Source organism: Cervus canadensis, chromosome 21 (genome assembly GCF_019320065.1).
Source record: "Cervus canadensis isolate Bull #8, Minnesota chromosome 21, ASM1932006v1, whole genome shotgun sequence".
In the NCBI taxonomy this organism is placed as follows: domain Eukaryota; kingdom Metazoa; phylum Chordata; class Mammalia; order Artiodactyla; family Cervidae; genus Cervus; species Cervus canadensis.
The window spans coordinates 3,076,546-3,103,304 of NC_057406.1; the positions used below are offsets into that span (position 1 = coordinate 3,076,546).

Genomic DNA, 26,759 nt, shown 5'->3' on the forward strand with positions numbered 1-26,759 from the left:
CCTCGGGTCACAGACCACAGCTGCCGGTCCCCAACACCCTGCAGTCTTCAGGGTCCCTCACAGGAAATAACTCTGGAATCGGCTTCGCCCGTTGGTTACTGTGGGGCCAACTAGACTAGACCCAGTTCCTGGTTCACCATGAGTGCCCCCTGTGGCCAGTGTGTGCATTTACCTGTCCGTCAGTCGTAAGACCCACTCCCCAAATGCCGTGTTGTAAACACCACCGGTGGAGACAGCCCCAATTCAAGAACAAGAATGTTCATTTCACTCCCTCTGTGCTCCCGTCTCCCCTTTCTGCCCCCCAGACCCCCCCGCCCCGCACCGCCGGGCCCCCAGCACAGGTCAGGGCACGGCCCCTGTGGTTGCAGAAGCCAGGCAGGTCCCTGCATCCGTGTCCGGGATCGGCGAGTGGATCCGCGGAACCACACGTGCTACTGAGGACCCCTCTGCCCAGGGCCCCGCCGCCTCCCACCTCTCAGCCTCAGGGGGGCGCTGCAAGCAGCACCCAGCCCCCGAGACGCCCACGGCCCCCAGGGAGGCCAGGCCCGAGCTCCCCCCACCTCCCCGGTGTGTGCCAGCCCCTGGACACCCCTCCGCGCCGGCCATCACTCATCACCGGCTTCCTGCCTCCCTCTTCCCAGCCTGCCCGTGTGCACAGCCCGCTGCCCTGCCCCCACGGCCCACTCCCGGGGGACCCACCTCACCCCTCGGACTCAGCGCCAAAACCCCAATGCCCTCCAGCGCTGCTGGCCCTGGGGCCCTGCCAGGAGAGACACCCCGCACCCTCCCCCACTGTGAGCACAACACATTCCAGGTTTATTTAAATAAAAATTTATAATTTATACAAGACTTTTTTCTTTAAACAAGTTTTTTTTTTTAAAAAAAATGTTACAGGGAGATTTTTTTTTCAATCAGTTCTTCATACAGTACAATCCTTTTGTTGAACAAAAGTCACACTGGTAACGACTATTTACAGGTTGAAAAGAGACTCAAGCTTCAGACATAAAAAATGGTAACATTCATTCAGTTCCTGGATTAGTCGCAGAAATCGAACATCTGCCCAGATTTACACGATTCAGTAAAAACACCACCGGCTCTCGCCGACAGGGCATCTGCTCAGGTCTGTGCCCTTCCCGGCGGAGGCCCTAGGCTTCCAAGCAGGGCCCGCCACGGCCCCTACCGGCCACCCCCAGCACATGGTCAGTTTTCATCTCCCTTTCTCCTGGGAAGGGACTCAAACCAAGCCACGCAGCTCTGAAGACAGCAAGTCTGCTCCCCTGCAGGGCCCCCGCCCCGGGCTCGGGGACTGCCAGCGTGCTTACAGGGGACGCATGCTGACCACGCGGCGGCCCCAGTGATGGGGTCCGGCAGCACCCCCGGGTGTCGCCCCCGTAGTCATCCTGGACCAAGTCCAGGGCCCACCCAGCCTGCCTCGGGCCTGGAGGGGGTCCCCACTGGCTGTGGATGCTCACTCAGCCCCTGAGACCCAGTCCACCTGCGCTGACCAGGGGCCAAAGCCCAGGTCGAGGGGGGGGGTGCTCCGCCTACGTCTGTTCAAGGTCGACCTGCAGAATTGCGAGACCCCAGCGCTGGGGGGAACCGGGAGCTGGGCCGGCCCTGCACGTGTGGTCCGAACAGGGGCGTGTGCTTTGGGAGCTGGTGGGGGAGGCTCCCCGCGGGGAGTGGGGGGCCCCTCCGGGGGTGTGACCGGAGCGAGGCCACCGTGTCGCTCACCCGACCAGCAAATTAGGAGCAAAGGTAAAAATCACATCTGAAAAATGATACAAAAATAAGAAAAACAGCTTGCTCTCTGTAAAAAATATAATCTTCTGTTTCTTCAAAAAACAACAAACCCAGTGTCTCTCGGGGGACTCAGGACAAGCTGAGGGCTGGCGGGGCCCGCTGTTGGAAGTGTGCTGAGTGGCTCAGCATGTCCCTCCCCGAGGTCTCGGGCCAGTCCCGACGCCAGGCGTGCGAGGACCCAGCTCCCCTCCACCTTGGTGCGCCCCGGCGCGGGCCGGCCTCCGGGCTCTGCTCTGCGCCACCGCCAACACCAGGTGGACTCAGCGCCTGTCACAGCCCGCAGGGGAAGGCCACCGCGGGCCTGGGGCGCACCTGTCCTTCCTGCTCCAGCCCAGGAGCCCCTCACCCAGCCGGCCCTGCAGCCTGGAAGCCGGCATGAGCCCCGAAGCTCGGAGCCCCCCCACCCCGAGCAGCTGTCGTCCTGGGCCTCCCCGCATCCCCCAGAGGCCGATCGCGGGCCCCTGAGCGGCCGGCCGGCAACGTGCTCTCAACACGCGCGCGGGGCCTCCTTGAAGGGCCGGCCCGTTGACGGAGGCTGGCAGGGCCCCCCTCACCCGTCGCGGACGTCCTTCTCCACAGGGAGGCCCTGCGCGCTCCTCCTATGGCTTTGGTGCAGAAGAGCTGCTGGGCGCCCGGGACCCGGGCTGGGTGGTCTCTGCCCCGCGGGGACCGAGGGGGCCCGGCCACGCCTGGCGGCAGGTCCCGTGTGTCGTCGTCTTTCCTGACGGCCCCCGCGTCCACGGGACGAGCCCTCGAGAGCCCCGACCCCTGCACAAAGGGGTCTACAAAACGCAGGGTCAACACAACGGAAACCACACATCCGGGGGGGATTATTGCAAAAGATCATGAGGATGTCCAATTTTTTTTTTTCCACTACCAAATTGTTAAGAAAAAAGAAAAAGAAAAAACTTCCAGCGGTGTCCAGGTGAGTCAGCACTAGCTGTCACTGCCGGCAGCTGCCGCGGACGTGATCTTCATGTACTGGCTGAAGATGGTCTCAAACGCCTCGTCCCTGTGCACCATGGCGCCGAACACCAGCGGCTGGCGGAGGGAGCAAGCGGGTGCAGGCGGAAGTCCGTGCCGGCCAGGGCCATGCCGGAGCAGGCCATGCAGGCCGGAAGACGGCAGGCCTGCCCCCACCCAGAAGCCAGCGCCCCCCAGCCAGAGCCACACCCCGGCCCATCCCCCACCTCCGGGACCCCAGCCAGCGCTTACCTTCTGGGTCGACGGCGTGGACACGGCAATCCCCATGCCCGACCCCGGCAGGACAGAGAGGACCTTGTACTGAAAGCAGACAGTGGGCGCGTCACCTGGGGCCTCTCCTGGGGTCAGGGCCGCCCTCCCCGCACCCCAGGACCTTCTCCTCCACAGAGCCCCGGACGGCAAGACTCCCACGGGCCCGGGCCTGGCCAGCCAGAGAACGTGGGCAGATCGAGTGCCTGAGCCGCCAGAGCTGCAGACACTCCCGAGCGAGGCTGAGGGTCGCACTGAGGAGCACTCGAGGGGGAACAGGCCCCCACGCCCCATCTCGCCCCTGAGCCCAGCGACCACAGGCCTCTCCGGGCAGTGGGGGGGGGGGGAACCGATCATAGCCGTGGGGCGCTCCTGACACACAGCGGCACGGAGGCAGTGCCCAGCTGAGCCCTGGGTCCCCCCAGGGTGCCCAGAGGGGCTGTGTGCAGGCTCGGGCGCCCAGCTCACTGCTCCCTGCTCCGTCCATGCGAGGATGCCGGGCACCGGCCCACTATGCTAGGAGGGGCCCAGCCCGCGGTGTGGACCCCCCTGCACCGACGGGGCCCAGGGGCCCAGCCTGATGGTCTACACAGCCCCCCACACTTCGCCCTAACCGCCCCCCACTCCCAGGGTGGCTCCCTGCGTCACGAACCCTCAGCCGCCTGCTCCTGAGGCGGGGGGGGGGGGTGGGCACCCACCTTCTGGATGTCCGTGATGTCCATCAGCTTGATGACTTTGTTCCTCTTAGAGGAGCCGGACTTGGAGCTTTCGAAGCACAGGTAACTACAGGGCGGGCGGGGGAGTGGACAGAGCCCGGCCGGTGAACCAGGGGGCCACGCCTGCAGCCGCCCCGCAGCCCAGACATGGGGCCCCCCTCACTGGCCAGGACACGCCGGCCTCCCACAAATAGTTTCGCTTTTACAGGGTCTCACGGCTTCTCGAGTCTAGAGCCCAGCACTCCCATTGAACCCCACTCACGGTCCCGCAACGAGCCGCGCGGGGTGCCCAGCGGGAGATGTTTGCACCCGAGGCCCCGGGGGGTCTGCCTGGCCAGAACCTCCAGCGAGGGGGGGGAGGGAGGCGTGGTCCTTGGCGGAGGGTGGGGGACAAGGTGTTCGGGGACCCCCCAGGCTGAGACTGGGCCCTCTCTGGGCCTGCTCCCCACCCCCCACCCCCACGGGGCAGCTGGGCCACCTCATCCCAAAGGGAGACGAACAAGGAACCTGCCGGCCGCCCTGAGAGCCCTGGGGGTCCAGGCTGGGGGGTGGGTTCCTGCCACATGACAAGCGCGGCAGACCAGGGCACCCCGGGGTCCAGCGTGTTGGACTCCAGGGTCAGGGCCCAGTGGCTCTGGGCGGGCGCTGGACCGGAGGGATGCCTGCTTGGACTCCGGCCACCCCCGGGGATCACGACTGCCTGCACCCCGCTCACGGCTCACTCACTTCTCCGTCACGTACAGGACCCCGTTCCTAATGTAGTCAGTCGGCATCTTCCGGTCCCGGTTTATCAAGCAGCACCGCCAGCCGTTCTCACACACTAACGGGGACAAAGCCAGACAGGACTTGGCCATGACGCTCCCCCCGGAGACGCCCACCCTGGACTCGCCTTGGGAGTGTCAGCGCTGGCTTCTGGGGAACGTCCGAGGCACGCACTTCACTATCAGAGAAACCCATGGGGTCGGGGGCAGTGGGGGCTGAAGCCGCTGGGAAACGGGCGTCCCCTCCCACGTGAGCGGGCAGGGGCATGAAGGCAGAGTCCAGTTCATGGTCCAGGTCAGCAGGAAGAGGGCTCGGGAGAAGGTCAAGGCTGAAGCTCTGCAAAGGTCTTCCGTGGCCGGGGTCACACACAACAGAGGCCACAACGTCTAAGCCGCCCTGACCACGCCTGCTTACCTTTCTGCTGCCAGACCACCCACCGCAGACGTGCCTGGCCGCTCCGACCTTTGCCCCTGGGGGCCCTCCCCCGGCCCCCACGGTCCATTCCCGCCTCTGGACCCCAGCACCGGGGCGGGCGAGCTGCCAGGCCTGGCCACGGGCTTGGCACGCACGTACCCGCCAGCGGACGCTCGTTCTCCGTCAGGTTGAAGATCTCATGGAAGTTGCCCTTCTTGGCGCCGTGCAGGCGGCCAGCGTCCTCGTCCCTGTTCAGGCCGGCGGGCGCGCTGGACACGCAGCTCCTGGAGGAGGCTGTCTGCAGCTGCGGGGGCCCAGGCGCCTGTGAGCACCACCCGCCGAGGCGGCGAGGGAGGCATGCGGTCGCCCCCCACCCTGGGCCGGCCGAAGCCCCAGCCACCGAGAGCAACATCAGTCATCAGAGTCAACCAGAGCCACGCACAGCCCCAGGGCGGGAGGGGCGTCCACACGGACACCGCACCTCGTCGCGTCCCGACAGCTGGCCGGAAGGGACAACGCACGTGGGACCAGGACAGAAGAAGGGGCAGGGGCCGCGTGACGGGAGGCCGTCACCACCTGCTGAGTGAGCCGCGTGCCAGTGGGCCGCCCGGCGGGGTCACCCTCCGCCCCGGGCAGCCCCCGCCCCGCTCTCTGGTTAAGACTCAGAGAGCCTACTTGTGGGCCTCAGCCCCGGGTCCACCTGGGTCTGTGACCGGAGCCCACTCGTGGCTGCGCACCTGGCCTGTGAGTCCTGGCCCCCAATGAGCCTCACGGTCCCCGAACCCAGGAAGCCTGGCCTATGCTTGACCCAGCGCTTCCCTCCCACAGACAGAGGCATCAAGGCCGTCACTGGACGCCCAAACACAAGGCTGAAACCCAACGTCACCTCCTCCGGGAAGCCCTCCTACACCTCCACGGGAGTCCTACTGAGCCCAGAACCTCCCCACTAGTCTGAGACTCCAAGAAGAGCAGCAAGGCCAGCATGCCCTCAGCGTCCTGGCTCTGGACATGGTGCCCGATGCCCACACAGCCTTCTGCCAGCCTGTGAGCACTGACTGTGCCGTCTCAGCCCTGCCGCCCGAGGCTGAGCCAGAGAGTGGGGACCAGGCCCCCCCCCTGGACTCCGGTTTCCAGCACCCTGAACCCTCCTGCCTGGGGCCTGGCAGCCCACCTGGCTGGGCAGGGCCTGCTCGCCAGCCAGTCTGGATGGGCAGAGGTCTTCAGGTGGGTGGGGACCTCCCCCAACAGCCGTCCCCTGCGCAGGGCCGCCCGGCCCTGGGATCGTCACCCCGGACCTCTGGGACAGCAGAGCCGGTCACTGGGAATTTGCCCCCACAGCTGTCTTATTTCCAGGGCCCCACGAGACCAGAGCCACCAGCCTCCCCAGGAGCGGGCGCAAGGCACAGCAGGCGGGCGGGCAGGCCTCCCCAGCCGGGACGCGGCCTACCCTGCGTGACACGGTGGTGCTGGAGCGCTCCTTGAGCTGGGGGTCCGTGGGGAGGCTCTTCCAGATGATGTAGGGGGTGTCGTACTTGGCTCGCAGCCTCGGGCAGCGTTTAAAGATAAAATCAATGAGGAAAAACTTGACTCCAGCGTAGAGGCCTGGGGGGCAGACGAGGTCCCGTCTCAGCAAGACCCTGCAGCCCCGCCCGAGTGGCCAGCACGAAGTCCCCGCCCCGCCTGGGGTCCCCAGTGCTCCCTGGAGGGCCTCCCGGGACCCAGGTGCCGGACGGTGGTCCTGGGAGGTGGACACGCAGGGCGGGGAAGGGACTCCAGCTGAGAGGGAGGCCTCTGCTGGGGACCATTATCTCAAGCCCAGAGGTGACTCAGGCCAAATGATAAACTGTCCCTAAAAAGAGCCAACCAAACAGAACCACGGGTCACCATCTTCCGAGGGGACGTGAGCAGGACTTCAGGGACCCCTCCCCAACCTGCCCACCCCCGTTCACGCACCGAGGACGGGCCCAGAGTCAGCTCCAGGCAGGGGATGCCGAGGCTGGGAGAGCCCCGCCCATGGCCAGGCCTGGGGGTCGTGCCTGGAGAGGCGGTGTGACTTCCTGGGGGGCTGAGCTAAACAGTGGCACTGGGCTGAGCCAGGGACTGGGTCTCTTCAGGACCCCGACCCCAGCCCCGGGGCAGTCTCTTCACGCCTGTGCCCCCCTCCCTGTCCTGCTACAACCCTCACACCGGGGGCTGAGCATCCGCACCCACTGGGAACTTCAGGGATGATCCCGACCATCAGAACCCCCAACCCACAGCTCCATGCCCAGCTCAGCCCATCGAGCCAGGCTCCACAGGCCTCCGCGTTCCCCACCAAGCCCCCTCCCAACCTCCGAGGGGCCTCACAGGGCACCCCTGTGGCCCCCTCTTGCCTGCAGTAGCCCATTTCCCCACCAGGCCACCACCCGGGTCCCCTCCCCCATCTCCCATCTCCCCGCCACCCTGGACCCCAAGCCCAGCCTTGTTCTCTTGGGAACTCAACCTACACCCAGGAGGTTTGAAATGCGGGCGGAGGCTGGACCTGCACATCTCCCCACCCCGGATTAAACGCTAACGCCCTCACCCCACTGCCCCTCCCACCTCCCTGGAGGCACCCAACAGCCCGTCCGGCCACTCGGGGCAAAACTGACCCCTGCCCCAGCCCAGCCCACCCTCGCAAACCCTGACAGCGATGCTCTGCAAACCCGCCTGGACCTGAGCACACCCCAGACTCACTTCACCCCAGCCCAGGGACGTCCTTGATGCGCCCAAAACACAGGTCAGAATCGCGCCCCCTCCAGCCCCAGCTCGAGTCCCTACACCGCCACAGGGCCTGAGGCCGCCTGTCCACAGCCCCGCCCTGACGCCAGCTCCCACCCGCCCCATCACACCCCTGTACCCTCTGGCCTGTCCCCCCCAGCCCGGGAGCCCAGGAGCGCTCACAGAGAGCCACGGCAGACACCCAAGTCCAACGGGCCTGGGGTCCACCAGCCCCGCCCGCCCGGCCAGCAGAGGGCGGGCTGGATTCGAGAAACAGAACTCTCATCTCTCTGGGCTGGATGGACTCCACGTCTCCCGAGTGCAAAGGTTCTGAAGAGCCACTGGGGGAGGGGCGCAGGGAGACGAGGGCACGAGCTGCCCACCTGGGGCTGCGGGGGGGTCGGGGGGGGGGGCGCGTCCTGGGGCTGCGGGGGGGTCGGGGGTGGGGGCGCGTCCTGGGGTGCAGGTGGGGGTCAGGGGGTGGGGGCGTGTCCTGGGGCGCAGGTGGGGGTCGGGGGTGGGGGCGCATCCTGGGGTGCAGGTGGGGGTCGGGGGTGGGGGGTGCGTCCTGGGGCGCAGGTGGGGGTCAGGGGGTGGGGGCACAAGTGGGGGTCGGGGGTGGGGGCGCGTCCTGGGACTGAGGGGGAGTCGGGGGTGGGGACACAGGTGGGGGTCGGGGTGGGGGCACGTCCTGGGGTGCAGGTGGGGGTTGGGGCTGGGGGGGCATCCTGGGGGTGCAGGGCCCCCCGGCTCCCGCATGGGTCAGAGGGCCGGGCACCCGCAGCTCCTTACCCAGGGCCAGCCCCACCAGGCGGAAGGGGAAGAAGCAGGAGGCGAGGAAGGCGGCCCACAGCGCCACATACAGCTTCTGGGTGGTCTCGGGCTGGACCCACATGAACAGGCTGGAGGGAGAGGGCAGGCTCAGAGCGGGCGGGCGGACCCCCGGTGGGCGGGCCCCGGGCACGTCACTTACTTCTTGATCTTTTCCAGAATGTCTGCCATCTTGCCAAAGAGGTTCTGTGTGAAGACGGAGCTGTGGTCACGACGGAGACCCCCGGGGCCGCACAGCGACGCTGGAGACGCCCAGAGACCACGGCCAGAGGCGCCGCGGGCCCGTGCTCCTGGATCGCTCCCAGGGCCGGCGACGGGGCTGAGCCCAACCGAGGGTGAACACCCCGCCCGCTGGAGACGAGGGACCAGGCTCCACGCCCTCCCGGGAGCTCGCCCAGGGCGTCGGTCAGGAGGGGCTCCACCCATCGGGACCGGCTGCAGACAAGGCCACGCCAGGGGGGCTCTCCACACCGAGGGGGCTCTCAGGCAGGCCTGGCTGGAGTTCCGGGGGCCCCCACCCCCGAGTCCGGCAGCACGTACCTGGGCTTTCTGGGCGACGTCCAGCACGAGCTGGAACTTCTCAGACACGGTCAGGTCTTCCTTCGGAGGCTCCTTCAGTCAAAGGAGAAAGAGAATTTCCACTGAAATTTAACAGTTCAGAGAAATTACCGACGTTAAACAGGACGAGGCCTCCCAGCCCGGGGACCGGGCTCTCTACCGCCCCGACAGAGGGACGACGGGCGTCCCTGGGGGGCCCAGCCCGAGGGCATGGCACGGACAGCCGTTCCCGCTGACGCCCCCGTGGAGCCCGAGAGACAGCGGGCAGCCCCCCACCTGACTGCTGCCCAAACAGGCCGCCTACAGAGGGGCACCTATGAGCACAGAGCCCCCGGCCCAGCCCCGCTTCCCAGGCGAGGGGACCAAGGCCCCAGTGGGAGTGCCTGACCTCGTCCAACTGGCCTCAGTTCACTCAGCAAGAACCTCCCGAGGACCTCCAGTGCCAGGGCCAAAGGGCACGGGCCCACCTCCCCGACGCGCCCCCCCCACAGCTGACCCGTCTAAGGGGCCCTGCAGACCCACCGTGCCGTGCACCCTGCCCTGTCCATGCTCAACCCCCAGGGGCTGCTCAAATACCCCGCGAGGCCCATGGAGGCACCGTGGCTTCCCCTCTGCCCGTGCCCAGCGTTTCTGCCCCTCGGGCCAGGGTCCCCTGCGGAGCAGGTGGGCAAACTGTCTGTAAAATGCCAGGGGGCAAGCGGGTGTGCCTCCGCAGGCCTGACGTCTGTCACGGATGCTGCAGCCCCAGAAGAGTCACAGCGTAAATGACTGGGCGTGGCAGAGACCCGTAAAACTTTATTTACAAGAGCAAACGATGGGCCACAGGAAGCTCTGCTGACCCCGCTCTACATGTCCACTGCTCCAGCCCACTCATCGTCCACCTCCCTCCTCGGGACGGGGGGGAGCGGTTCCTGGGGGCCCCCTCGCTGCCTCCCCTCCATATCACGTCCCAGCTGAGGCGGGGCAGGCCAGGCCAGGCTAGGCCGAGCTGCTTCCCACACAGACAAGCCCAGGCCAGGTAGGGGCAACTCGGGACGTCAGCCGGGGAGGGCTCTGGGTGGGAGCAGCCAGCCGTCTCCTCTCTGAGCGCTCCCCGCCGGGCAGGGCTCCCCGCTGGTGCCCACGCAGCCAGCCCTGGGGGCCTTGGGGGGCCCGTGCCCTCCCACACAGCCTGACCCCATGAAGGAGCCCCTCCCGGGACTTACCACCACTTCGGACACTTCGGGCACGATGCTCCACTGTATCCTCCAGCCCCTGGCGAAGAGCAGACAACACACCTTTACCAGAGCATCGTCTGCAGGCGGGGGACGCCCAGGGGGGACGTCGAGTCGCCAGCCCTGTGCTCCCAGCCAGGAGGCGTCCCCTGAAACGCCGGCCGTGGGGACAGGAGCCTCCGAAACACCCGGCCGTCTGCCGAGACCCACCAGGCCCCTCCTGGGGTCAAGAGCAGACGACCCGGCTGCCCCCACCAACCCCGCCCTGGGAGCCCTCCTGGGCAGGGGGCACATGGCAGCACCCAGAGGGGAGGGGCCTCCCAGAATAGTCGGGGGGTCGACAGCGGCAAGGGCTTCAGGAACCACACCAGTCTGGGCACGGAGAACCCTTTCGGAAGCAATTAAAGATTTGCTTCTTCACCAAGAAACATTTTCCAGTGAAGCAACTTATGCAGGCACACACAAGCACCTAGAAACACTGGTGTGTGCAAGTGAACGTCTGAACGGCCGAGTAAAAACAGGGGAGGCAGGGCCTACTCTCAGGCCTGACGTGAAACCGGGGTTCCTTCACTCTGCAGGGCGACTTCAGGGCCACACAGACCCAGGCAGGCCGGCTTCCAACATGGCCCCCCACCCCAGCCTCGAGAGGAAAGGGGGCACTCAGAGGGCAGGCAGGCCCTGGGCCCCAGGGTTGCTGAGTCCCGGCGCCTCTGAGGCATCAGCTGGGACCCTAAGGACACAGCCTCTGCAGCTCTGTCAGTCCCCCACTGGGATGTCACTGCTGGGGGTGGGGGGGGACTTTCCTGCCTAAAAGCGGTGCAATCAGAGGAGTGGCCAGAGTCATCCCAAAGCTGGAACCCACTGGCCACCCACAGCAAAGGGCTGCTGGGGTCTGGTTACTACTCTGCCAGCAAACCCTCCTCCAGGAGCCCAGGGACTGCAGAGAGTGAGTGTGAGTGTGAGTCACCCAGTCGTGTCCGACTCTTTGCGACCCCACGGACTGTGGCCCGCCAGGCTCCTCCATCCGTGGGATTCTCCAGGCAAGAGCACTGGAGTGGGATGCCATTTCCTTCTCCAGGGGATCTTCCTGACCCAGAGATCCAACCCGGTCTCCCGCGTTGGAGGTAGATTCTTTACTATCTGAGTCACCAGGGAAGCTAGAACAAGCTCCCGAGATGCCAGCATGCGACAGAGCCGGCCGCGCACGAAAGGCGGGGAGACGGGGCAGCCTGCACACGAGCAGCCAGCACACCTACCGGGCTATGAGGTAATTGAGGGACAACCTCAAAATCGCGAGGAACAAGAACATGGGGATGGCCCAGCCGTGCCACACGGCATTCATGTACACCTGCGGGTGCGGGAGAGACAAACGGGGGGCAGGCAGGTGACCGGCCAGGCTCCCTCCCGAACCCACCAGGAAGCCGGCCACCAGCTCAGCCTGAGACCCCTCCCCAAGAACACTGCCGTGGGGGCGTTTCCAGACACAGGGAGCCCCAGGGGCCAGCCCCAGGCTGCCCCCAGTGACACCTCTCTCGTCCTGATGACACCACAGAGCTGCCCGGCACAGCAGGGGGGGTCCCCTTGGGAAACCTTGGGGTGGGGTGCATGCCCCCCAACCCCACAGAGAGCACAGCCCCCACCTGTCAGGGAGCACCCCCTCACCCTGCAGGGAGCACAGCCCCCACCTGTCAGGGAGCACCCCCCCAACCCTGCAGGGAGCACAGCCCCCTCCCGTCAGGGAGCACACCACCCCCCCTGCGGGGAGTACAGCCCCCACCCCACTGGGAGCACACCCCTCCCACCCTGCGGGGAGCACAGCCCCCTCCCGTCAGGGAGCACCCCCCCCACCCTGTGGGGAGCACAGCCCCCACCCCACTGGGAGCACACCCCTCCCACCCTGCGGGGAGCACACCCCCCACCCTGCTGGGAGCACAGCCCCCACCCCAATGGGAGCACAGATCCCACCCCAATGGGAGCACAGATCCCACCCGTCAAGGAGCACAGCCCCCACCCCAATGGAAGCACACCCCCCACCCTGCAGGGAGCACAGCCCCCACTCATCAAGGAGCACACCCCCCCCACCCTGCGGGGAGCACAGCCCCCTCCCGTCAAGGAGCACACCCCCCCCACCCTGCGGGGAGCACACCCCCCACTCCACGGGGAGCACAGCCCCCACCCCTCAGAAAGCATACATCCCACCCTGTGGGGACCACAGCCTGCACCCTGATCATCAGGAAGCACACTCCCCCCACCCTGCGGGGAGCACAATCCCCACCCCATGAGGAGCACACTCCCCCACTCTGTGGGGAGCACTCACAGTGAAGGCGATGGCGGACGTGTAGACGGAGTACCAGTCGGATAAGGCAGAGAGGTTCTTCACAAAGCTGGTGACGGGCTTGGCGCCACGCTCTGGGGACAAATCAGACCGCACGGTCAGGCCAGCGCTCGCCCAGCCCCCGGACACACCCGGTGGTCCGGCTGCTGCACCAGCTGGAGGTGGGGGATGGGGGGTGGGGGATGGGGGTGGGGGATGGGGGTGGGGGGATGGGGTCCAAAAGGAGCCGGGCGACTGCAGCCATCACGGCCCCGGTGGCCTGACCCCGGGCCGCTCCATGTTGTCCCTGTCCTCTGCCCTGGCCGTGTGTGGACAGGGTTTTGCTCCCACACCATGGGCCCTGACAAGCATCTTGGGGAAGCACCACGTTTCGCTGGGGGATCCCAGGCCTGGAGGGAAACGCTGCTTCCGGCCCTGGGCCAGGGGCAGGCAGACAGACAGACGGCGTGGGCCTGGGACATACCTCCCACGGCCTGAGGAAGAGGGCGGGGAAGTCTTGAAAACCATCCTTGTGGCAGGAAGCCCTGCCCAGTGCTGGGGCGGCCCCCCCCAGGCAGCCCAGCCTGACAGCGCACGCAGCAGAGGTGAGCGAGTACTTACTAAGTCCACGCTGGGTACTTACTGAGTCTCCTCATGTTCTCCGTCAACCTGAGCGGGAGGGAGGGGAAGGCTGAGCGCCAGCACCCAGCCCCGGCCCACAGCGCTCCGCAGAACTGGGGGAGACCCTGGGGCACAGGAGCCGCAGGCCAGGCCCCCCCACCCTAGCCTGAGCTGGGCCTGGCCTGCAGGCGTTCTCGCGGTCCCCGGGGCCGACCGTCCCCACATGGGGCCTGTCACCGCACGACTACGGCCATGGCGGGGGACACGGCTGTGCGGCTGCCCCAGCTTTTCCGGCCGCGCAGGCAGGTCCTCCCCTCCAGCACGGCCATGAGCCGCACCCCGGGGGCCCCCGGGCGGGCCAGCCATGCCCCGCCGCCCCGACCCTGCCAGGGCCCCACCTCCGGGCACTGAGGGGCTCCTCTGTCTCCACGGTGCTCTCCTCGGGCTGGAACCGGAAGTCCTCCACGTACTCCCCGAACTTCTCGTAGAACCACTTCTGGACCCGGGGGCACAGCCCCTGGCTCCGCCGCTCTGCAGGACGGGCGGCAGGTCTCAGTGAGGGGCTCACAGGGAACTGGGGCGGGGGCTCGGGGGGCTGCTGGTGCTCCCAGGGGGCTGCTGCGGGCACGTCCACGGCAGAACCGGGAGGGGCTCCGCGTCCTGAAGACCGCCCGAACCACTTCAGCTCACGGAGCGCGACAGCCAGCCACGCGGACGCCAGGGGTGCCCCGCGGGCCTCACGCCGACCCCCAGCTTGCCGGAGGCTGTCCCCAGGGCAGGCGCCGTCCAGGCAGGCGCTCAGCCCAGACGGGGCTGTGTTGACCCCCCCGTGCCTGTCCCGGGCACACTGATTTGCCTGGAAAGGGGCCAGGTGGGCGCACGCCCCCGGACACCCCAAGCCTGAGGACCAGCCAGTGGGGGCGGGTGTCAGGGGCGGTGCTCTGCTGCAGGGGGGCCCCGGGGAGGGAAGTGGTCTCTGCCTTCGGAAAGCCACAGCATCAGACAAGAAAACCAGCCCAAATCCGGGGGATGAGTCTGTCCCTTCAGGGGGCAGGGCAGAGAGTCACCCGCAGGGGGCGCCATCGGCCCACAGTCAGAGGGGGACGCAGGGCGTGCAGGCGGCCACGTGTCGGCTCAAACGGACCGAGGCCTGGGGCCGACCCGAGGACCGTGCATGGGCCACCAGACCACAGCCATCAGGGTGGACCTCGGATTAAGGGTGGGCCGAGGTGGGGGCAGGGGGCCGGGGGGACCCCTGGGGGTGGGCGTGGAAGGACTCTGCCCCTGCACACGTGTGCGGGAGGCCCATCAATCGCCACGCACAGCGGGGGTCTTTTGGGAAGGGGGTCTCCTGTGCTCCTGGCCCGGAACCTGGGCCTCCGGTCATGAACCGTGAGGACCCAAGGAGAGGATGACCCGCTGGACACCCGGCCAGCCAGCCCGGCGGCACGTCCAGCACCGGGGCCCTGGGGGAGGGGCAGCGCCCTCTCCGAAAGGCGGGCGCAGGGGCGCTGCACGGGGAGGGAGCGGGGGCCGGGAGCCACTCTGGTCCCCGAGCTCAGCCCCACCCGGAGGTCACCTGAGAGGCCTCCCCTCTCGGATGGCGGACTCCACACCTTTACCCCACACAGGGCTCAACTAGGGGTCCTTCCGGGGTGGCTCTCTGAGCCCGGGCACAGGCAGGCGGCTTCCCGTCAACAGTCAGCCTGCGAGGGCCAGCGACCGCCATGGACCAGGCCCCTCCAGAGCCAGACGGAAGCCTGGTTCCCTCCCCCACCGTCCTCGTAATGACAGCTCCAGAAAGGGCCAAGCATGGACAGAGACCAGGAACGAGAGCCCCGGGTGGGAAGGTTCTGTGTCCTGACCTGGGGCAGGGGGCCTGCAGCACACCGCCCACAGCCGCCCCCGCCGCCCAGCACCCCAGTCAGGACGGCCAGCCTCCGGGAAAGGGGCCGGTCAGGGCCACGCGGCCAGAGTGACCACACGACCCCTGGGGAGGGGCGGGCAGAGCGACCACCTTGTGTTTGTGCAAAAATAAAGTCAAGTTCTGACGGAACGACTTGCACCTGCTACAAAGACCCCCCAGTGGGTAATCGGGGACATCCCGAAGGGAGCGGGTCCCCCCGGGCACAGAGCCAGCTCCCCTGGCCACCCCCAGGCCTACCTGCTCCATTATTGACCTGGGCCTGTCCTTTCGGGGGCTGCTGAGCTGGCGCCTCCTCGGCTCTTGGGGGGCAGGGGAGGAAAAGCAAGATCTCTGTTAATTCACGACACGGCCTGAGTCTGGACTCGGCAAAGCCATGCCCAACATGCTGGTGCCCAGTCCCACCTGCCCGGCTCCCTCTGGGGTCCTGACCACCCCACTCAGACGCGGGCCGAGGGCAGCGGGGCGAGCGCAGAGCTGCATCCCTGACGGGCACACAGTCTGCAAATGCAGAACTCTTTCTTCCCTATTAATTTTGACTCATCTGTTTATCCTTTATTAAGCTCAGAATAAGCAACTCTTATACCAAGTACTGGGGCTTCCCTGATAGCTCAGTTGGTAAAGAATCCGCCTGCAATGCAGGAAACCCTGGTTCAACTCCTGGGTCGGAAAGATCCACTGGAGAAGGGAAAGGCTCCCCACTCCAGTATTCTTGGGCTTCTCTTATGACTCAGCCCACAATGCGGGTAAAGAACCCGCTTGCAATGAGGGAGACCTGGGTTCTATCCCTTTCGCGGTCGGGAAGATTCCCTAGAGAAGGAAACAGCTACCTACTCCAGGATTCTGGCCTGGAGAATTAGTCCATGGGGTTGCAAAGAGTTGGACATGACAGGGACTTTCACTTTCATGCTGATTCCTGGGCCCAGTGAAAAGGTACTTCTCAACACATGCACCACCCAAGGCCACAGGCTGGGTGACCCCCGGCCAGCAGGCTGTGCCCAGGTCCCCGCTTGGTCCGTGCCGGGCTCCCTACCCTCACAGTCTACCTTGCTGCACCTGACCATAGCGGTCCCCGGCCTTGACGCCTCCCTGGGGCCCCTGTCCACCAGCGGGCTCCTGACCACTGACCTGACTTTCAGCCGCCCCTTGACGGCCGGGCCCCCACCTGCCCCCCTTGCCCTGCACTGGGGTTCTGACAACCACTCTGCCGCTATGCTTCCCAGCCCAGCGGAGACCCCAGGACGTGGGGAAAGTGGCGCCCCAGGCAGACCTCGGTGGGACTGGGGGCACGGGGGGCCCCCAGGACAGACAGTGGGGCCCAGAGACCCTCAGCAGGTACACACCCTCTGCATCCTGCTGTCCACACGACTGACCTGTTTTTAAAATTTATTTTATTTATTTGGCTGCGCTGGGTCTTAGCTGTGACATATGCAAACTCTTAGTTGCAGCATGTGAGATCTCGTTCCCTGACCAGGGATGGAGCCTGGGCCCCCTGTGCTGGGAGCACGGAGTCTTAGCTTGGACCGCCAGGGAGGCGTGGTCCCCCCCGCACCCCGCACAATGTGATCTTACAACAGGGAAGAACCTTGTGAGTTTGGTCACAAGTTAATCACTAAAGGATGTTGCCTATAAGCTTTAATTACACATAGCGGCCCATCTCTGGGAACCATGCCTCCCAGGGAATGAGCATTAGGCTAAAATACTTTTGTTTAGGTCACTGGAACCCTCCGGACCAGGCCCACCTGTGAATGACTGCAGGAGGCAGAAATTCACACATCCCCTCCGGAAGCCGCGGGGAACTGGCAAGTGTCTGACTTAGGTCCCTCCCCGTTTAGTATAAAAGGGGCCTGAATTCTAACTCGGGCAAGGTGGGTCCTTGGGGGCATATGCCCCCGCCTTCTGAGTCTGTTGGCTTTCAGGATAAAGTCTTTACTTCTGCCACAACAACCTGTCTCTCGATTACTAGCCTGTCGGGTGGTGAGCAGGACAAGCTCGGACTCGGGAACAACCCCAGTCCAATGTCTCCGGGAACCGACCCGGTCTGCAGCTCCGTAACCGCAAGCCGTCGTGGCCATGCAGTGCCGGAGCGGGATGCACAGCGGACCAACTGGACCAGAGGGCAGGGCGCGCAGGGGCCGCGGATGCAGCCTTGTGAAGTGACAGACAGGGAGCCAGCAGACAGACGTGGTCCCAGAGAAGGGAGCCGCGGTCAAGGAAGAGGGGCGAGGCCTCCATGCCCACCCCTCCCGGCAGCCAGGCTGCCCAGAGGAACTTCCGTGCCCAGGGCTCCGGACAGATGGGGGTTTACTGGGAACGGAGCGGGGCCGGGGCACACAGGGGATCCATTCCCGGCCCGGCTTCCTCTGTTCCCGGGCAGGGGTCCAGGCCTTTGCCAGGACGGTCCCTGAACTGGCCAGGGGTCCCAGACACGGGGGTGCACCCAGGAAGCGCTGACGGCAGGTTCCCGGGGACGGCTGGGCCCAGGCATTGAGCTGGGCACGCGCGGGCGCAAGGACACCCAGCGCCAAGCCACAGGCGGCCGCCGGTCTCCTCCGACGATACTGACCCCGCACAGACACTGGCGGGCAAACTCTCCAGCAAAGTCACCCGCTGAAACCAACAGGCGGGGGCCGAGCTCGCGGGGGCAGACGCGTGGGAGCCCACGGCACCCCTCCAGAAGCGGGGGAAGGACACCTGGCCGCCCCGCGATGGGGGGACCCTGCGGGAGGAGGAGCTGGTCCACGGCAGGCGGGCCCTGAGGTCACGGCGGGCGCGGGGCATCTGCCACAGGCAGTGATGCCGAGAGTGCGGGATAGGGAGGTGTTCAAGGGGGGAACAGGGGCAGTGGGTGGGGGGAAACGTGGAAAAGCGCCAGGGCAGGCTGGCAGGTTCCCAGGGTCCTGGGAGCGACAGGCAGCCCAAACTGGGGGACACACGGCAGCCCGGGGCTCTGTAGCCGCTCTGCAGCCCTGCTCCTCCGGGGCCCCCAGGGCTCAGCTGTGACTCCTCCCCATCCCCCCCCCAGTGTGGAAAAGGAACACCTGCACCCCTTTCCAAACAAACGCCCCAGGGCACAGGAGGCAGCCACCTTCCCAAGACCACAGCTCGTCACAGGCACAGGCAGGACACAACCCAGAACTTCGGGGCCGGGCCCGCCTGCCCCACCCGCCCCGGGCCCTCGTGATGCCCTGGGTGTGTGGGGGCCGGGAGGGCCTCGGAGGTGTCGGAGGGCACCCTCCTCACCGAGGACCCCTGCCCGGGGCACCGGTGCACACAGCCCCGGAGTAGGGAGGGCGACTCGCCGTGAGTGCTCTGTGAGAACAGAGGCTGGCTGCGGGGGGCCCGCAGGCCTCCTGGGAGGGCTGAGACCACAGCTGGAGGCGGGCAGACGGGGACAGCAGAGGCCACAGCGCACGGGGGCTGGCCACCAGCATCTGAGCGGGGTCTCGGCTCAGGGACCCTGACCACCAAGGGGCAACGCTACCTGGCTCCGCCCATCCCCCCAACACAGACACCTGGCCCTCCCCGCCTGCTGCCCTGGGGGTGGTCCTCACCGACCTTCCCCACCTCTTCACTGGAGGTGGTCCTCACGGCCCCGCCTCCCGCCCTGGGGTGGTCCTCATTGGCCCTCCCTGCCTCCCGCCCTGGTCCTCACTGGCCCTCCCCGCCTCCCGCCCTGGGGTGGTCCTCACTGGCCCTCCCCGCCTCCCGCCCTGGTCCTCACTGGCCCTCCCCGCCCTCACCTGGCCTTCAGCACTTCCTGGACCTTCTGCTCCAGCTCCATTCTCCGCTGCCGCTCTCGGTCCAGCTCCTGCCGCAGCATCTCTGCATTGGTTTCCTCTCGCAGCTTCCGGAGCTCCTCCTCTGTGAGGGAGAGGAGCCAGGTGAGCGTCACGTGGCCTGTCCCACCGCCACGCAGAGGTACCCCGGGAGCGCTGAGACATGGACAGCGGCAGCTGCCCAGCTCCATCCCGCGGGCACCCCACACCTGCAGGAGTGTATCAACCGGGGCTCCTCCTACACCGTCCAGGCAAGGCCTCGGTCAATGCAAGCTGAGGGTCTCTTTACTTTACTTAACCCATTCAAGACAGATGCGCAGAAAGGCCCTTCACCAAACCCTCTCCAGGGGCAGGACCCCCGAGGAAGGGATGCCGGCGGTGCCTGGTCACCCCACAGACACACGTGCCGTGTGAGCTGTTCTGGGAGGCCTTGGCCGCTGAGCAAAGCCCCTGCGAGGGGCAGAGCCTGCCGCTGGCTGCTGGCCACCTGAGAACTGACGGTGGGCAGATGAGAAATACGGCAAGAGAACGAGCCGGTGCTCATAAAAAGCCGCACCAAGAAGATGCACCTGAGTCAGGACGTGGGCGGGTGCACAAAAGGTCAGGGATCCTGGGGGGAGCATCGGGTGGGTGGGGGGCAGCCTGGGGGACGCCAGGGCGGCAGGGCCTCGGGGTGGGACCAACGTCGTCACGGTGGAGTGAGCTCGGGAGGAGCCAGGGGGTCAGAGGAAGGAGGGGGGGCCACGGGCCTGGGAGCAGGGGCAGCAGCGTGAGCAGCTGAGGACGCGAGGACACAGGGTCCCCCTGGACCCCCACAGGAGCACTGCCTGGGACACAGGGACCCCCGGGCCGCCAGAAGAGGGGCCAGGGGGACTCCACACCCACTGCACAGGGAGCTGGGCCCGTGTCGCACGCCTGGAGGCTCTGTCAAAGTGGGGACGCTGCCGTGACGCAGCACCCACACCCTGCCAGGAGTGGGCATCCGCCGGTGCCCCTGGGCACGTGAGAACTGGCTCCAGTTCAGTTCAGTCGCGCAGTCGTGTCCAACTCTGCGACCCCACGGACCACAGCACGCCAGGCCTCCCTGTCCATCACCAGCTCCCAGAGCTGGCTCAAACTCATGTCCATCGAGTCAGTGATGCCATCCAACCGTCTCATCCTATGTCGTCCCTTCTTCTCCTGCCCTCAATCTTTCCCAGCATCAGGGTCTTTTCCAAGAGTCAGCTCAATTCATCAGGTGCCCAGAGTATTGGAGTTTCAGCTTCAGTCAGCATCAGTCTTTCCAATGATCTCCTTTAGGATTGACTAGTTTGACATCCTTGCAGGCCAAGGGACTCTCAAGAGTCTTCTCCAGCACCTCAATTTGAAAGCATCAATTTTTCGGCACTCAGCCTTCTTTATGGTCCAACTCTCACATCCATACGTGACTACTAGAAAAATCATAGTTTTGAATAGACAGACGTTTGTCAGCAATTTGTCAGCAAAGTAATGTCTCTGCTTTTTAATAACTGTTTAGGTTTGTCAGTTTTTCTCCCAAGGAGCAAGCATCTTTTAATTTCATGGCCACAGTCACCATCTGCAGTGATTTTGGAATAAAAATAAAGTCTGTCACTGTTTCCATTGTTTCCCCATCTATTTGCAATGAAGTGATGAGATCAGATGCCATGATCTTCGTTTTCTGAAAGTTGACTTTTAAACCACCTTTTTCACTTTCCTCTTTCACCGTCATCAAGTGGCTCTTTAGTTCCTCTTTGCTTTCTGCCATAAGGGTGGTGTCATCTGCATATCTGAGGTTATTCATATTTCTCCCGGCAATCTTGATTCCAACTTATGCTTTACCCAGTCCGGCATTTCACATGATGTATTCTGCATATAAGTTAAATAAGCAGGGTGACAATATACAGCTTTGACATACCTCTTTCCCAATCTGGAACCAGACAGTCTGTTGTTCCATGTCCAGTTCTAACTGTTGCTTCTTGACCTGCATACAGATTTCTCAGGAGGCAGGTAAGGTGGTCTGGTATCCCCATCTTCGAGAATTTTCCACAGTTTGTTGTGATCCACACAGTCAAAGGCTTCAGTGTAGTCAGTGAAGCAGAAGTAGATGCTTGTCTGGAATTCTCTTGCTTTTTCTATGATCCAGCGAATGTTGGCAATTTGATCTCTGGTTCCTCTGCCTTTTCTAAATCCAGCTTGAACCCCAGGCCCCCCAGAAACAACTCCCTGTGGGACCCTGGACCCACGGGAGGCGGGTGTCCTGTCCCGACACAGGCAGGCCTCTTCTGGGGGCCTGGCCCCACTGGCGCTGGTAGAACTGCGGCTCTGGTGCCACGTGGAGACAGTCTGCCCTCCTGAGCGCCTGCGAGCTCCACTCAGCCTCCCACGGGACCCACCTCTGAGGCACCGCCTCCCCCGGCCAAGGTGCACGGGCCTGGCTCCCAGCAGGTATTCTATGCAGGCTCAGTGGAGGAGGGGCGGGTGAAGCTTCCCGGGAACCCCTCAGAGACCTGCCCGCCTCCCCCCGCTCCTGGCCGCCAGCCCCTTGCAGGGACGAGTGTGTCCCCTGGGGGAGCAGGCTCCGGCTTGGCTGGGTTGGGCAGGGGGCTCCCACAGCCCGGTCAACCACCTTTCAAGGGCAGGCCAGGGAGCTCCACGGGGGGAGATCAGGGGTGGACGCTCCACACCATCGCACCCTTGCTCCTGGGGCCGCGGGCGGGTGTTGCGTGCTTTCCCATCTGCTCCTCTGGCCCCCAGTACCCACACACACCCCAGCTGCCTCCACGGACCTCGGTAGTCAAGCTCCAGAGACCTCCACTGCCCATGGCGCCTTCAGCAAGAAACCTGCTTTCCTCAACTCGCCTAAACTCCCTCCCTGCCCCTCAGCCGCGAGAGGTCAAGAGCAGGCAGGGCGCAGCTCGCGGGAGCACGTGTGGTCACTCAGCTCCCGTCCCGAGCCCCGGGGGTGCTCTGCGTGTGACTGCAAGTGCGCACACACGCTCACGTCCCCAGTCCTGGAGGCCGGGGGCCTCGGGCAGTGACCTATCACCCTGGGCCCCTGACAGAGCCCCCTCGGCCCTCTCTGCCTTCCCACAGCACCGCCCCCTCAAGTTGCCCCCGCCCCGTTCCCGATGGGGGGTGCCCTGCAGACGGCACCAGGCCTTGCAGAGGCGAGCAGAGGCCAAAACGCAAAGAAGAGCCCTCCTCTGGCAGGTCATGGCCTCTGGGGGTGCGGGCGCCCTGCCAGCCCCCTCCTCCCACCTCCACACACCTCCCGTGTGTGTGTCCCCGTCACCCAGAAACAGGATTTGCTGAACACCCCACTGATGGTGCTTCCACGGACTTGGCCAAACTCTCCCAGTGAGAAGCACCCACTCAGAGGGCATCCCAGAGTCAGCCTGCCACAAGCCCGGGGCTGGCACAAGCGTGTCCCGCTGGAGGCACGCCCGCGGGCGGCTCTTGTGAGCCTCTCAGCACCTCTGCAGCCACGCAGGTGGGCCAGGACAGGGACCTTCACACCCGCGGCGACTCGGTCACAGGCGGGGGGCGTCCCCTGGAGGAGGAGCCACGCCAGGCAGGTGGGAAGGCCGCTGCACCAGCCGTCACGGGGCTTGCCCGGGTCATGGGGCACAGCTCCCAGCCTGACACTTCTCCTCTCCAAGGCCTGGTGCCGTCTGCTGACCTGGCAGGTGGCCCTGGCCGGCCGGGGGACGGGAAGGACGTCTGCTGGAGGCCAGGGAAGCCAGGATCCTGCCCGGGACACGACTCAGAAGCCCCGAACCTTCTGAGATCACAGGGCATGCCCGGGGAGATGTCAGCGCTATAATTTCCTCACTGCGCTCTCACTCAGCAGGACAGGTGAGCACAGCCAGCTTCCGGGTGCAAGGCTCCGGAGGGGAACCAGGACCGGCTCCCAGGGGCACACGGCCCGCCCCCTGCCCACCTCCCAGGAGAGCAGAGAGAATGTAACAGGGAGCAGGCGGGGGCGGCGGGGGCGGCGTGAGCCCAGAGGGACCCTCAGATGCACAGGTGCCGTCCTGACTTCCGAAAGCATGGTTTCTGCAGCCAAAATGCCCCCTTGGTGCAGCCCAGGGGCCACACAAGCCAGACCCTGCTCCAATAGGAGCCTTCCGGGCCCCCACCAGGGCACCTGACAAACCAGCGCTTTCAAAGGGACGAGGCAGAGCGATCTCCAGGCGTGGCTCCCCGAACACAGGACCACAGCTCCCGTGGCCGGCCTTTCCTGCCGCACCGCCCACCAGGACCCGGGCGGCCGGCCCATGCGGTCCAGCCTCCCCACCTCCCTGAGATACGCAGGGACAGCCCGTCTCGGGGGAGACGGTGGCGGGGGCACCTGCGTTCAATCCCACCCATGCCCAGCCCACTCCCCAGCCCCTGGCGAAGATACAGCGAGAAAGGAACACGGCTCCGAGGCTATTTTTAAACCTGTAAAAGTAGAACTCTCAAGCGAGAGTCCTCCTGGCACACAATTCAACAGGCCCAGCCACCACCAAAAATAAAAAATCAAGTGATAATCCTTAAATAAAACGCTTCCCACCAGCCAGGTGTGCAGACGCAGGGACCACCCGCTGAGCTGTTTCTGGGCCACGGTCAGGGAGCAGGCTGCCCACCTGGAAGCCCAGCCGGTGGTCCCAGACCCCGCCCTTCACCTCCCCACTCAAGGCCCCTCGAGTTCTCCCGGCCTCTGGCCTCCCAGCCTGGCCCCCCGCTCCCCCAGCCCAAAGGCACGCCTTCCCAAAGCACCAGGTGGTCGTAAGCTGGGAGTGCGCTTGTGGCAATCCCCTCGCGGCGTCCTGCACCCTCTCCCCTCAGGGAAGCCAGCTCATCACAGGCAAGGCCCTGCTTTCACGGTGAACTTGCATCTGCCTCCTCCCCAGCGTTCACTGGCCTCTGGACGCAGAGGTACTGTCTAGGAAGCACTGGCATCGCCCTGCCATGCCAACGGCCTGGGCACCAGCAGGCGGCGCGGCTCTCGGCTCTGACACGCCCACGAGACAGGCTGCACACCACTGCCTTTCAGGCACATTTCAGGAAACCGACCGGGGTTTGGGGTGAAGCAGCAGAGCATGAACATGTTTCTCATCTAAAATAAGATCCCAGGCAGCGCTTCCACCCAGAACAGCCGATTTTCACGAACCAGAGACCGCCTTTCTGCAAGAGGTGGCAGGCTGATCTGATGGCCCCGGTCCGGGCTCAGGGGCTCAGGCCCGGCCAGCACTGAACCGGGGAACGTGTGTGCGCCCAGCCCCCACCCTGCTCCTTCTGCCAGCCGAGCGAGCCCTCGGGGCCTGGGCGGGGGAGGCGCCCAGCCGGGCAGGGGGCCAGGCCCGCCTGGCGGGGCCCGCTCGCCTCCATCCAGTGGGGAGGCAGGACTGGACATACGCAGGGAGTAAGCAAGAAGTGGGCTCTCAGCTCAGTGCCGGCCCTGTGGGTCAGACACAGGCACTTCAGGGCCCATTTCATCTCTTCCCAGGCCCCTATGACACGCGCAGGCAGTTTCATCTCTTCTTCATCCACTGGTTACCTGATCTGTTCACTCCCTTCCTGTCCGTCTGGGTCACCCATCTGCTGTCTTCCCAAAAGGGCAGAAACCACTCAATAAACGCATCCCCGCCGAGAGGAACTGTCCGACCCAGCCTCTGGAATGGAGAGTTTATCCTCTCAGCTCAACATTGCAGAATAAACAGGAGGAGCGGGGTTGGGTTTTTTTGGTTTTTTGTTTGTTTAGATTCAGAACCCAAGAGAGACATCTGCAGGGCGGGTCCAGAGGTATCCGACCAACGCCACACTGGACCCCGAGCCCAGCCGGCTGTGGGCGGCTGCCCTGCCAGACGCCTCCACCAGCAGACACCAGGCAGCTCCAGGCTCTGCGGTTTTCAATGGTGAGAAAGGGCTTCGTCGGCCGGAATCACCCAGACTGGCGCCCAGAAACTTCCTTCCTTCCAGCCTCGGCATCCAGAGGGAGGCTCTTCAGGCAGCAGAAGGCTGATGGCCACCCTCCTGCCTGCCTCCCCAGCCACCTTCTCCTGGAAGCCCCCCGCCACAGGGTCAGAGTCGGCCACACAGACCCACTGCTTGTCGGAGCAGGAAGGGGAGCTCCCGGGAGCATCAGGGCTCAGGGGCAAAGGGCCCCCCAATGCCGGAGCCTCCCTCCCCAGGAACGGCCACAGTGGTGCCCCGAGGGCTGAGCCGCACACCCCTGGGATCACCCTGCAGCGCATCTAGATAGGACCCCACAGGCCTCACATCCATCTGGGAAGAAGGAAGAGCTCGGCAATATGGACCCACAGCCGGCTCAGGAACCCGAGGGCTTAGCCGGGCAGCCCTGGGGCCCCAGAAGCAGGTCCCTCCAAGCTCCAAAATCCACGCAGGTCACTCTGGGAGGCGCCTGCCCGTGCAGCTGACGATGGCGGAGCACCTCCCTTCCCAGAGCCCGTACCCAGCAGGCGATCAATAAATGCACGCTCCGGCTCAGAAACCGCACAGCAGTGGGCGTGTGTCCGTGCCCAAACGGCAGTAACAAAAATGCATTTCGGCCGAAATGAAAACGGACGGTGGCTTTTCATTTATTTATGTGCTTCTTTAACAAATTTAGCCTCCTGCCCCCGGTCCTGAGCCAGGACGCGTTGCAGTCTCCCATTCTTCATCCGTCCGCCATCTTCTCCCAGGAACACTTGTACTCTTCAATACTTAATAACTGAAGAAAGCCGCCATAAACCTGGGCCATTTCCTCCTCTCCGAGAAGAGTAACAGTCTGCTTTTGGAGAGAGAGTACTACAGATAATTGAATGGAACCTTAACACAGACCACTCGGACGCTTTACGGATGGCAGGGGGCCAGGCTCTGCATGGTGGAACGTCCACAGCCACCCACCACGTGGGGCTGAGTCAGGAGCCAGAAGCCTGGGGCCAGCTCCGAGCAAAGCTCCCCGCCACCACCGCCCCCTGCAGACCCACGCCAGGGTGGCCCGCCCAGCACACAGGTGCAGGCGCAGAGGCACCAAGAAACACCTCCGTTGGGTCCACAGGGCGCCGACATCCTTTCTTCCATGCTGTGCTCCCCTGGGTACCGGGACGGAAGAGACAGCAGGCAGGGACAGGCTCTGTGCAGGCTCCAGCTCTGATGGGGTTTCCCTGCAACACCTCCCTCCGAGCACTGAGCTCCGATGAGGGCCTCATGTTAGACACTCAGGGCAGAGGAAGAAGCGCAGCCCACCCACTCCAGACTTCCTGCTAAGAACCACCTGTACCTACGTAAGAGGCTGGAGGGATGCAGTTACCACCTGTAAGCACGTCACAAGGAGCAGGGAGCAGGCGGGTTACCCGACCACAGCCACAGGGCCGACCCGCATGGAACACGGAAGAGCGCTGAGAACCATTCGGAGGGACCTCCAGGATGTGACCTCAGTGTGGAGAAAGTGAAAACATGCCAACATTTATCTAAGGGGTGGTCTGTTGTTGTTTAGTCACTAAGTTGTGTCCAGCTCTTTGTGACCCCATGGACTGCAGCCTGTCACGCTCCTTCGTCCACGGGATTCTCCAGGCAAGAATACTGGAGTGGGTTACCATTTCCTTCTGCAGGGGATCTTTGCGACCCAGGGACTGAACCTGTGTCTGCTGCTTGGCAGGCAGACTGTTTACCACTGAGCCACCTGGGAAGCCCATCTAAGGGGCACAAATACGGACATGTTTGCTTTTATAAAAATCCGATGGAAGGATGAACTGTACAGTTAGAAGATGACTGGTTATCTGCCCAGGAACAGAGGGACTGAGGGGCCCCGGGAGAGACAGCTGACGTCTCTGACTACACCCTGACTCTGGAAATGTGGAAAGA

The 26,759-nt window shown here is 64.9% G+C and overlaps 1 protein-coding gene across 9 annotated transcripts in view; it reads right to left on the minus strand.

Annotated features, from left to right (window-relative positions):
• Positions 1 to 815: 815 nt before the first annotated feature.
• The window catches only part of GRAMD4 (GRAM domain containing 4), a 62,370-nt gene continuing 36,426 nt past the window's right edge, over positions 816 to 26,759 (minus strand). For all 9 annotated transcript variants that reach the window (XM_043440392.1, XM_043440394.1, XM_043440397.1 and 6 more), the window contains 16 exons: positions 18,873 to 18,993; positions 15,370 to 15,431; positions 13,604 to 13,736; positions 13,228 to 13,253; positions 12,588 to 12,679; positions 11,527 to 11,618; positions 10,262 to 10,310; positions 9,039 to 9,110; positions 8,641 to 8,684; positions 8,460 to 8,569; positions 6,376 to 6,530; positions 5,088 to 5,232; positions 4,479 to 4,572; positions 3,735 to 3,819; positions 3,019 to 3,087; positions 816 to 2,844 (listed from right to left, as the gene is read on the minus strand). In XM_043440392.1, coding sequence (XP_043296327.1) covers positions 2,740 to 2,844; positions 3,019 to 3,087; positions 3,735 to 3,819; positions 4,479 to 4,572; positions 5,088 to 5,232; positions 6,376 to 6,530; positions 8,460 to 8,569; positions 8,641 to 8,684; positions 9,039 to 9,110; positions 10,262 to 10,310; positions 11,527 to 11,618; positions 12,588 to 12,679; positions 13,228 to 13,253; positions 13,604 to 13,736; positions 15,370 to 15,431; positions 18,873 to 18,993 — 1,454 coding nt within the window. In that variant the 3' untranslated portion in view covers positions 816 to 2,739. The remainder of the gene's footprint in view (positions 2,845 to 3,018; positions 3,088 to 3,734; positions 3,820 to 4,478; positions 4,573 to 5,087; positions 5,233 to 6,375; positions 6,531 to 8,459; positions 8,570 to 8,640; positions 8,685 to 9,038; positions 9,111 to 10,261; positions 10,311 to 11,526; positions 11,619 to 12,587; positions 12,680 to 13,227; positions 13,254 to 13,603; positions 13,737 to 15,369; positions 15,432 to 18,872; positions 18,994 to 26,759) is intronic.